General features: G+C 42.3%; 1 protein-coding gene across 4 annotated transcripts in view; it reads left to right on the top strand.

The window, feature by feature from the left end:
* The window catches only part of arhgap12b (Rho GTPase activating protein 12b), an 88116-nt gene that overhangs the window by 4208 nt on the left and 71223 nt on the right, over positions 1-12685 (top strand). For all 4 annotated transcript variants that reach the window (XM_059326869.1, XM_059326868.1, XM_059326867.1 and 1 more), the window contains exon 2: positions 2541-3315. In XM_059326869.1, coding sequence (XP_059182852.1) covers positions 2638-3315 — 678 coding nt within the window. In that variant the 5' untranslated portion in view covers positions 2541-2637. The remainder of the gene's footprint in view (positions 1-2540; positions 3316-12685) is intronic.

Here is a 12685-nt window from a genome sequence, read left to right as displayed (position 1 = left end):
TACAACAAGATTAAAAACAGGTTAAAAGGCCAAAGCACACCGATAGATTTAATAAAAGGCCTTTTTAAAAAGGTTTTTAGGCCTTTTAGTGAGGATTCTTTAAGGAGTAGAATTATCGTGTGGTGCTAGGAGAGATGGTCCTCTCTGAAGAGCTGAACGTCTCCAGGAGGTTTTTAAAGGTAGAGAGGGACGCCCCTGCTCTGGTAGGAGCTGATAGTGGTTCCACCAACAGGGAACAAGAAATGTAAAGAGTCTGGATTGTCTTGGACCAACAGGTGTCAGAGCCAGGCGTTGTTCAATGGAAGAGCTCAACGGTCATGAGGTAGCGTATATGCTTGAATCAGAGCATTCAGAGCTGTTGGTTGTTTTGTTTTTATTTTTATTTAGTTTTTTCTTCTTTTTTTGCTGGGACAGTTAGATTGTATAAATTATATGTTGATTGTAATTCAATGATTGTAAATATTGCTTTCTTTTATTGTTATTAGTTTTTCTTTTTTTTTTTAAATGAATAACAGAATTATAATAATTTATTGTAAATATTGCTTTCCTTATCTTGTTATCTTTATCTTATCTGCTTTGGCAATATATACATTGTTACGTCATGCCAATAAAGCCAATTGAATTGAATTGAATTGAATTGAATTGCATTCAAGTAGCTGGGTGCAGAACAGGAGACAACTTTGTAGTTCCAGCATTAGAGATTTGAATTTGATGCTTTGGGCTGCAACAGGTAGCCAGTGGAGCTGGATGAGCAGCGATGTGACATGTGACCTTTTTGGCTGGTTGTAGACCAGGAGCACCGCCGCCTTCTGGATCATCTGAAGGGGTTTTACTGTGCAGTCTGGCAGACCCGTCAGGAGGGTGGTGCAATAGTCAAGTTTTAAGATGAGAACAGCTTGTGTCAAGAGTTGAGTGGCATGTTGAGTTAGGTAAGGTCTGATTTTTCTGATGTTGTAAAGTGCAAAGCGGTAAGACCGGGCAACAGAGGCGACATGACTGGTTTTATCCTTTATCTTGTGTCACACACAGCCTAAACACACCAGAAACACGGTTACGTCAGTGCAGCAGCACTGTGAGCTCACTGTGAGTGGCTGACATGCAACATCAGTGATAGTGCTGCTGCTGCTATCATGTGCGTGACTTGAAGCCCTGACAGACTCCTGACTACATCTCTGGCACCTCTGGTGATGGTGTGAACTGTAGATTGTGTGTGTGTGTGTCGTTAGAGGCGGGGTTACATGAGGATTCATCACTGATTCCTAACACTCATTCTAACACACACACAAATGAAAACAGACAGTGACTGTTCTTTGAGAGGCATCATTCATAAACACTTGGACACGAGTGTGTTGACATCATGGCTGAAGCTTGTATTGGGACAGGCCCGGACTGGGCTCCCTTCAAGAACACACACTAAAAGCCTTGGCATTATGTAACAACGTGTGTGTGTGTGTGTGCGCCTCATGGTGTTGAAACAGATAAAACAATTTAAAGCCATTATGAACACGCGGGCCATCTCTCATGGGCTCCTAGTCTGGCCCAGACGCCTCTCACCACCGTAAATCTATTCTGGGTGCGTAGCTGTCAGTCTGAGCTTCAGAGTGTGTGTACATATTCCTTTACATAAGGACGGGCCCCTTATAGATTCAGCGGCGTGTTCTCACGCCTCACTAAAAGCACCTGCTTTTACCGCGTGCACTTCCAGGATGTCAGTCCACGGTGGCTGCTATTTCAGGGAGGAAGAGGGAGAATTTGATACGAGGGGAGTCGCGGCCCGGCTGGGTAGCGGCTCCTCTGCTGTGGGAGCGCCCCGGTATTTATTTAGGTTAACCGTCGAAGGGAGACTCTCTGACAGACGGATCAATGACAGGCCTCATCCCAAAACAAACCCTGCAGGAATGGCGAGGACCCAGCTGTCCTCTGACTCACACACTGTGTTTAATTCATCAAGAAGATCACCCTGAGCTTTTTAAAAGGTTTCCGACTGTGTCTTGTAGCTGCATTAATGAGTAATGATGCCCAACTCTATGAAACGACACACTTTATTTTGGGATGCAGTCTGAGGGAAGCTCCAGGGAGTCATTGTAGTCAATGCTGGCTCTTGGGGTCATGTTGTCATCACCTCTAGCTCTGCAGAGGCTGATCAGGTTACTGGACTGGATATCCTTAGCTGTGGTGTCACTTACCAGAGCAATCAGTGTGGACTGTGTGTTGTGGTTTCTGATGATCAGAGGGAGGAGTTACCATGTGGTGTTCTTTACTCATCAATAGAGTATGTCTGTCTGGTAGTAGAGCGTGTCATGATGTGTGTTACAGCAGTAGCACTTTGTGGTTGTGGTAATCAGGTGAGTAATAAGGCGGGCTGTGACAGGGACAGAGGTTTGTACCATGAAATGAGAGCATATTTGTGTGGTTTAGTGGGTGTATGGTCATGTCTCTGAGCTTGCTAAAGGTCGTGTGCCTTTTAAAAATATAGCTTGTGACATTTAAATGGAAAAAAACCCAAACCCTGTCCCTCTTGTCTGTGTTATCTCATGCAGTGAGTCCAGCAGTTCTTCCCAGTCAGACATGAGGAGCCCTCCAGGCCTGGGTCGCTGAGCAGCTGAGGTCAGAGTTCAAGTGCTTGTTCCGGCAGTCATGGCTGACAGGGAGGGGCTGCCCATCGCCCCGGGCCAGATCTACATCGAGGTGGAGTATGACTATGAGTACAAGGCCAAGGACAAGATGGTGACCATCCGCCAGGGAGAGTGCTACATGCTGGTGAAGAAGACCAACGAGGACTGGTGGCAGGTGAGGAAGGAAGAGGGCACGAAGGCCTTTTACGTGCCGGCGCAGTACGTAAGGGAGGTGCGCCGGGCACTCATGCCCCCCCAGAAACCCGCCTTGAGGGCCAAGCCCACCGTTTTGGATATCTGCCGGGCGTCCAATGAGAATCTAAACAGACCCCAGCCGGAGATGTCCAGCTTCGGGCGTCCGTCACCTTCCTCCACCCCGTCGCCGTCCTCCGACCGCGTCACCCCCCCGGCTCTCTCCAAGGATGCTAACCAGAACGTGGGGAGTCCCCATCACTGCAAGGTGGTGGCCGAACTGGTGCTTCTTCACAACAACAACAACCATCACCACGCCAACAATTCCACGTTGCCAAGGACACGGGCGGACTCGCCTCCGCTCAAAGTGGGGAACAACCACAACAAAAGTCCAGATAGTGACAAGATGTCGCCACCAAGCGAGCTGCCAGGAGACCGGCTCAACAAGCTCCACAACGACTCGGAGTCTGGGGACGAGCTGAGCAGCAGCTCCACAGAACACATGCAGGTAAGTCGCTACTTTACTCTTTTAAAAAAAAAATGACTTCCTTTAAAGGAACACTCCACCATTTTTTCATATTAAAACATGTTATTCGGGTAAGTAAGACGAGTTGATACAGACCTCTTGCGTCTCAATGCGTGCACTCAATCGCCCTGGCGCGCGGAGCTACTTGGCTAGCACTTAGTTTAGCCCAGTCCATTCATTACGGTCCAAACAGATGGACAGTTAGAAGCGACCAAACTCCTCCACGTTTTCCCTATTTAAATACAGCTACACGAGTAGTTAAACGACCAATATCATCACTTTCGCTCCCTCTCACTTCCGTCAGGAGTGATGATATTACTGCGCCGAGTCGAAGTGCTCCCAAGTGCTATTCCGCCATACATTATAGTTCTCCTTTTTATCCGCTTCGAAAAGCGCCACGTTTTATTTTGTGTCGCCATACTTGGTCGTTTAACTACTCGTGTAGCTGTATTTAAATAGGGAAAACGTGGAGGAGTTTGGTCGCTTCTAACTGTCCATCTGTTTGGACCGTAATGAATGAACTGGGCTAAGCTAAGTGCTAGCCAAGTAGCTCCGCGCGCCAGGGCGATTGAGTGCACGCATTGAGACGCAAGAGGTCTGTATCAACTCGTCTTACTTACCCGAATAACATGTTTTAATATGAAAAAACGGTGGAGTGTTCCTTTAATGATTCATTTGATGGATTTGGGGTTTTTGCTTTTGTGCATTCTTTGGTACCTTTGGAGAATAATCTACACAAAAGTCCTTCACTGTCAGAGTTTGTAGGGGCATCAAACACAACGCACGGTAGCTCATTTAGTTCTGTCTGCTGCAGGAACTCTAGAGTACTGACTCTTGAGTACCATTGGTTTTTGTCCTTCTTTGTGCCTTACCTTCCTTTCATTTCCCACCATGTGCTTATTTGTTCTCTCGGGCTGGATGCAGATAACACCCTTGTCTCCATCACATTCGCTCATATCAGGTGTGCAGAGATTGCTGCTCTTCACTCAGCGTATCTGGCCGAGCTGCATTCACTCATCAGCCCCCACAGCGCTCTACCTCCAACATTTTTGTGCCTCATTTGCTAGATTTCACGAAAGTGGCAACAGTTGCAGGACCTTATTAAAATGCTACTGTTGCCCTTGAAGCATAATTTGTCTGGCTTGTACAGATGTGCATTTTTTGGTGGGGGAGCCTGTTGCCGTTGGGTCATTAAGGACTAAATGGTGTGTTCACAGCTTCACCGTCAAATGGAGGGTTCTGTAATTTAGTTTTCAGGTACATTTAATACAAGGAAATGCCTTGTATTAAATACAACTGCTTTTGCTTATGTGTTTTAAACAGAGTTCATATAAAGTCTTGAAAGTTTGGAAAATGTAACTATGATTTTTTTCCATGGTAAGGAATATGATTGTATTTAAATATGCTCCCTGAAAAAGGCTTGATTTAAAAAAAAAAAAAAAAAAAAAAATAGAAAAATTAAGAAAATCTGATGTTTTATCCAAACAAACACTCATGTAAACCAAGAAAATGTTGCATTTATAATAACAATTTAAATGTGATGATAAAGGCTTTGAGAGTCTTTCAATGGAATTATATCATGACGAAATCATACATCAAGTTACCATGATACACAATTACATTTTCTAGATTGATAATAGCAAGCACATACCCAGTTTTCAAGATTTTTTTACCTCTCAGTTGCATACACGTAAACAGTCAGTGTATAACTAAAAAAATAGTATTAATTGCCATTAAAAGTATCTTTTTACCATGTGGTTATTTCTTAGACACTTTTTTATTGAATAACCAGACAACATGCTTCATCGTCATATTTATTGTCATCGAGATATGAAAGTACCTGTAATGTGCTTGAAAGAGCTTAAATATGACTCTTAAAAATCTGTATGGACCATGTTTAAACTTGCTGATGTCCTTGTACTACAGGAATGTATGCAAAGTTATTATTACACCCCCAAAGTAATGCCTAGAGGTAGATCATCTCTGCAAGGGGGATGCTATCTGTTTAAAGTGACTAATTTATGTAGGGATCCAAACTTCTGCTGCCCCCCCAGACGAAAATATATTCTCTCCCTCCCCCCTGTCCCTGCACTCCCTAGATTGATAACCCAGGCCTCCTCCCACCTCCATGATATCTGTCTCATCACTGTGAGCTGGGAAAATGGGTGGAAGACTGCAGGAACTGGGGCTTATCCTCCCTGGTCTGCAGCGGAGGTGGATCAAAGTAGAAAAAGGAGGAGATTTCCAGACAGTGGGAGTCCAAACGGCACTGCTCTTGCTGAGCCATTTTTGGGGTGGCTGTATCTAGGCAGGGTCAGCTTGTTTGAAGGCTCCAAGTGCTGCTTGTGTTCTTTGTTCCACAGGCTGCAGCAGCCTCCTCCACCACGGAGTGAACAAAGAGAGACAGGCTTGAATAGAAACTAGGTCATATCAGCGGAGGATCAGTCTGTAGCCCCCAGTCGCCACGCCGTGGGGACCACTGTGTGAGCGTGAACGCCATGTGCGATGCGCCATGCGAAGGAAGGGAAAGTGAGAATGGAAGCACACTAACACAGATTACAACTTCAGAGCCACACATGCAGGACCGCTAAATGGTTTGTGGGTTGGAATTGACATACTTTAAAAGCCCCTATCAAGGCGAGAAAAAGGGTTGTTTTCTGTTGTTGCCGCCTGCCTTCACCAACCTTTTTGAATTAATTTCACGCTTGTCAAATCACAGGGGCCAAAATAAACACACATTTCACTCTCGGCCATTTACATTTGCATGGGCAGCTCTTTGGAGTGTTTTTTTGTCAGGCTACAGTAGAGCTGGAGGGGCGGATAAGAAACAGACAGCAGACAGGATTCAGCCAGAACTCCCTGTGAAGCTCAGCGCTGTCTGCGGTGGCCGGGGCAGGTGGAACCCACTCCCTCGCTCTTTGTGCCTTTGTGATGTTGTGTTAGTTTGTCCTGTTTGGCCTGTTGCCAGGCAAGTGAATGACCCTGCAAAAAAAACCCAATTCTTTTAACTTCCACTGCTTCCACTGCTTCCTGTCATTGCTCGGGTGCAGAGAGAGAGAGAGAGGGAGAGAGAGAGGGAGAGAGAGAGGGAAGGATCAGTTTGTGACAATTCTGTGTTGCATGAATTTAGGGGTGTGCCATATCGTGGCATTCACAATAATATCGGTATATTTTTTTTATGGTTAAAAAAAAATGCATATCATGATATTGGCAACGTTCTTACTTCTTGATGTAGTGGTTAAAGTTGTTTGAATCACAAAAAGCGAATTACTCCCTGTCGCTAAACACATGCAGCATTCAAAATAAGAGCACAGTGTGTTAAGAGAATCCACCACAGAATTTACAAGAAGACTGTCAAAATAAGATGCCTTAAATAAAACATACAAGAACCTTTATTCTCCTTTACAAAATTTCATTAAAATATGCCCCCGGAACCCCTAAATGGTTATTTTTATTATTTGCTCATACTCAAGAGTAGATATATATATATATATATATATAAAGAAAGCAAAAAAATTGACCTTTATCGAAATATGCAATATGGTCTAATTCAATATCACATTTAAAAATATATCAATATATTTTTTATATCAATATATCGCCCAGCCCTAATTTGCATAAGACACAGACGTTAAACGCATTATTAGAAACAAGTGCATATTGTGGAATTGGCCTCAATAACTCTCAGTTTGGATTTAAAAGTTCTCAAAGAAATGAAGTCAGTTAGTTTGCAGTCTTTCTGTAGCATATTCCAGCATAAGATGCAGAGTAAATAAATTCCCTTTTACCCAACTCGGTATGAGCAGAAGGGCATATAATGAACTGAGTAGGAGATTTGACAGTTGGAAGAATAAACTTACAGTTTCTTTAAGTGCAAACCTCATCATGGAAAAGGAAAAGGAAGCAAAATAAACCACAACAGCATGATGCACAGTTGCACCTTCATTTCTTGCTCAAAACTACAATTGAATTCTCGTGCCGCCCAGTTAGTTCAGCACACTACAGGAACAATGCACTCCGCACAGGATTTCATTACTTCACTATGATTAAAACAAACTTTATTTTATTGACTGTGTGCAGGTTTCCACATCACAGATGATGATTGCATGTTATATAAAGTGAGATGTCTAGGTGCTATATACAGGTGCATCTCAATACATTAGAATAGGAAAAGTCCATTTCCAGTAGCTCAAGTCAAATAGCTCAAACCAAGTATTGAGTCATATAGATGACATACTTTTCAGAGGCCAACATTTCCATATTAAACATACTTTTTAAAATTGGTCTTTTGTGATATTCAAATTTTTGGAGACACTAAATTTTAGGTCTTCATTAAATGTAAGCCATAATCATTATAATTAGAAGAAATTAAATAAATGAAGACATGAAATGTTTCATTCTGTGTGTAATGGATCTATATAGTGTGTTATTTCCAATTTTTGAATAGAATTACTGACATAAATAAACTTTCTATGATATTTTAATTTATTGAGATGCACCTGTAAATACTGTGAAAGTATCAAAACTCTCAATCCATAGAGAAATAAGCACAGAAAGCACCGTATTCATTAAATGTGCCTTTAAACAAGTCATCAACACTTCCATAAGGTTGTGATTCCAAAAAGGTTTGGACACTGATTAAAATGTTAAAGAACAAAAAAACAGAATGCATCAACTTCAATGACATTGTATTTGTCACGTTTCAAATCAAATGATGATTCACATTCTGTTTTATTTAGATCGTTTCCCAGCTTTTTTTTTTTTTTAAACATTTGTGTTTTTTTAATTTTGATATAATTCAGGTAATACAAAAATAACATAGACAAAGAACAAGCAAGGTACAATACAGAATATTCACAGCAAGACATTATCATAGTATACATATCTAAATGTCTAAAACAGGACTGCACATTGAGTGGTCACACAAGGCCAGAAATAAATACTCAGCAACCCATAAAATCCTGCCCGACAAAAGGAAAAGCAAAAGGGGAGGTCATATCAGAGATCAAAACAAATTGTAATCTTCTCCCCCTCTAGAAATGCCATAAAACGTCCCCATATTTTATCAAAGGTGGAATATTTGAGTAAATGTAAGTTTTTCAAGTGCAAGAGAGTTTGACAGTCCTGCAAACCAGGCTTAAAGACTTGGTCTTTTTCCCAGCTTTTTTGGGGACAGACTGGGCTTTTTCAGGCAGTTTGAAAAAATAATTTGTGTTTCTCACAACATTAAAGCATGTAAACAAGACTTGGATCTTGGATAGTTTAGCATTTATTCACTAACAAATTGCCTGGTCTTACTCTTAGCTTCATAGGCCCTGTCACACATGATCTCTCTCTGGATGGCACACTTGCTAACATTATGCACACAATCTGTGCAACAAGTTATCTCTTAAAGGAGTTTGCTGCACCATTTAAATTTAAATGGATTAAAAAAACATCATGAAAAATGCATTTAGAATATTCTCCTGTGTTCACACCCCGAAGTATGAAACTGAAAATGAGCATAATATGTCCCCTTTAATTATAATACTCACAAACTGAGGAGTGGGCGGCTGCTCTGCAGGTGCACTGGACTGCTGTTAGACAATGAACAGTAATTATAGTGCTTTGAATCATTTGAAGTATTGTGTATAGATGAAAATGCATCAGTAATTATGTCAGCTATTTTTTTTATATCAGCAACAACTGAAAGGGTTACTTTTACAAGAAGCAGATTAAAAGATTATTGTCAACATTGGTGCAGCAAAGACATCCTGCTTTATAGTTAGACTCATACAGAAGGAAATTACATAACTTATAACGCAGGATTTATACCAAATGTGTTTATACGTTTGAAAAAACCCTGATGATGTCATTAGATTATAAATATTATAAAATATTCCCCACAGAACCACAGTTCTACAACTGTTTTCACAGGCTGAACAGCACTCCTTATGACACTACGTTTACATGATGACAGTCTGAAAAGAAGACTCAAAAGTGGCGTCGTGTATTCACTTTTTATTCCGCGTTTAGACGAGCGTTTTCAGGAGGAAATCTGCGTGCATACGGTGACATAAAAGTGTGTTTAATTGGATTGGGTATGCATGCCAGGCGGCATCACTTAAAGTGATAAGAGCATCTTTGGGCATGTGGAAGTTTTCACGCCACGCATTTTCATCAGCTACTCCTTCCACAAAGTTCTCCACCATCCACTAGATCTCCCAGGTCTCGTCCAAAGCCGTTTGGCTCCTCCCACCAATTGGTGCATCCAAAATGTGATAGAGGTAATTCCAGATCCTTCTCTGTTCACTAATACTATCTGTACATATCCTGTACATTTGGTGCAAAGACTCCTGTAAGTTTATTAGAGCTGCCAGAGCAGCTTGAAGGTCCGACGCATGGAAATAATCCCACATGTTTCTTTATTTCCCTGGACTGGAGCATGTATGTGACGTGTGGAAAAATAGTATTAGATTCTTGATATTTAAACAATAAACATTAACAGCACAGTGAATTACATCATGTCTCATGGACAAATGGGCAGACAAGCCTACTGCAGTTGATTACAATGTATTTTGCATGACAAGTATCTGACTGACTCCTAATCCACGTTTTATTGTTTCTTTGAAGTTTCTTTCACTATTCTGTAATGTCTGGATCATGTATGTTTACTACATTACTAATTACATTAAGACGCGTCTTCACCTGTAACAATCTCCTGTCCTTTGATCATGTAAGACTGAGGCATTGTATATAAATATGAAAAGTTTCTTCTGTCGAGAGAGAATGTGAGGACTCTCTCCGTGCCGCACGTAACTAAAGGCTTTGATTGATCACACCGGCTTGCTGCATTTTTCTTAGAAAACTCTCAATATTTTGGGAAGAAACTGCAACTACAGACGTGAACGCGACGTGAGCAGATCTGAGCAGAGTTTTGCGTCTTGGCAGTGTAGACGGACACGCTACGGTGGAGTGTATTCAAGTTTTCCACTCTGGAGGGTGGTTTCAGATTTTTGCATTTTTAAGCCCCAAAAATGCCGTCACCGTCTAAACCAGGGGTGTCAAACTCAAATACACAATGGGCCAAAATTTAAAACTTGAATGTTTTTATGCTTTAACATTAAATATGGAACCAGCAACGCTTATAAACATACAATATATAACTAAATAGTGCAGACATGCAAAATCAAATTTCAAATAAAAAACAGATCAATGTCATTAATTTATTAAATTAAAATTAAATAAAAATCGTATGCCTCTTTTCTATTTGCATCCTTCTGATTTAAATATCAAAATAAAGTTTTTCAACAGATTAATACATTTAAAAATAAAATAACAATAATAAATCTAGTATTAGCGGTGAATGCGCTGTATAATAACCGCGGGTCAGCTTTTATAGTACAATAATAATATAATCATTTGGTATTGCCTCGCGGGCCAAATAAAATTACACTGCGGGCCAGAGTTTGACACCCCTGGTCTAAACGAAAGGCACTTCCGCTAAAATATTTTGTCATTTTTTACCCGCAAGCGTCCTCTTGTAAACGGGGCCTAAAACTAAACTTGTGACCAAAAAAGTTCACCATCCACCCCCCTGACTCTCCCTTCCACATTGAGGAGAGGAGGTCCTGGATGAATGGACGGATGGCTAGATGGATGGATCTGTTAGAAGGATTTGTCGCTGACATGCCTCCGCTCGAGTGCCAGCTGGCCACCTCTAATTGATTAGATTTGATCTTGGGGTGACGATTAACGCCTCTGTGTCTCTCCATGCTTTCCGTATGTAATTTGCTTATCTCTGGGGCTCTGGCAGCAGCAGAGCATGATGGTCCGCTCCCCCGCCTCCTCAGCACCTTGGAGGGGTTGCTTGGGTTTGTGGTCACACAGCCATCCTCCTGAATCCTACTTAGTTACCAAACCCTCCCCCTACCCTCTCCTCTAAAAGCACAGCTCCTATGCTCTTAAGGGATTGGCAAAATAAACCTCTTTTCCTCACTTCTCAAGAGCCAGGCAATGGGATAGAGTGTTTATTTTCTTAAAGAATGTGGCAAACCAAATGATTTAAAAAGCCTGTTTTTTACAAGCACATATTGTGTTTCTCTACGGCTATTCTGTTTTTAAGACACTGCCGTGTTGCCATTTTTAAAATCCAACAGAAAACATGACCACACAGCCTCAATCGCCACAAAGAAAGTTATTTAGAGTCCGGATATTTTGGAGCACTTTTACTCATATGTTGTTAAGAAAGGGGGAAGTGGAGACTCGTGCTTTTGATGGGAAAAGGCTCCTTTTGTTTTTCAAAGTACAGTGACTTAATGAGCGGATGGAGGCTGCTCTGTGGGCTTGTGTGAGAGGCCAGATTGTTGTTTTCATTCTCTGATATGTGTCACAGAGGGGGAAGATGCGGTGGCCCTGGATGTGTTTGTGTCTGTGGCTTTGCACCGTGGAGCCGGCGGGCTGCCCTGCGCTCACTCACTGTCTGATTAGAAAGACCTTGAGCAGCCCCCACGCCTCAGCCTTTAGAACGTTCCACACAAGGTATCAGCAGCTGAGGGGCCCTGCCTTTCTTTCACAACACCAACACGTTTATCTGTTAAGTAACCCTGTGCAGTCTGTAACAAGCAGTGCTCCATGTTAATAATAAAACCAGTAATTCCCTGAGATTACAAGCTGGATCAGTCACTCCTCTAAAATAAGCCGCCTTCCTGTATGACATGTCTTCTTTCACAGAAAAGTCCTCGACGGCCTGCTTTAAGGGACGCCTACAGTCACAATGACATAACCGGCTCGTAACTGATCCGGACGGATTCTCAAAGGGGTTCAAAACAAAAAGACACAGCTGAGTCTGTCTGCCTTCAACCTACTGTGTGGTCTTCTTGCTAGCTGGCGGTGCCCGATGGAGGAGGAGGAGGAGGAGAGGGAGGGGTGTTGTGGGCGTAGTAAGACAGGGACAAAGTGCCAGAGCCCTGGGCCCTGACGGAGCACTGAAGCCCCTGTGGGATGGCAGAGACCTGTGGGACAGGAGGCCAGACTGATATGTTTTCATGTTTGGGTGAATCTGGAGATTAGTTGCAGCCCGTGAGCCGTGAACCTCCGGATGGCTTCCACGGCGAGATGAATGACTTGAAAGAGCAACAGTACAAGGCCACCATTAAAGATGGAGGAGAGCATTAAAAGTGCATGTCTGCACATCCGTTCAGATGTTCTTCAATGTAGATGGATTGTTCATTGTTTCTTTCAACACGTGCACATTCACTTTTAAGATTCTGCTCAATGTATGTTTACTGACTTGTGCAACAGAGCAAAGGCTGAGGTATGTGTAGCAGAGGCTCAGCTCTAAAGCCTGGCTGATATGGGATTTTTGTACTGA

The sequence above is a fragment of the Centropristis striata genome, chromosome 23 (genome assembly GCF_030273125.1).
Source record: "Centropristis striata isolate RG_2023a ecotype Rhode Island chromosome 23, C.striata_1.0, whole genome shotgun sequence".
Lineage (NCBI taxonomy): Eukaryota > Metazoa > Chordata > Actinopteri > Perciformes > Serranidae > Centropristis > Centropristis striata.
Note: the sequence above shows the minus strand (reverse complement) of the source record. Positions and strands in the feature narration are given on the sequence as shown.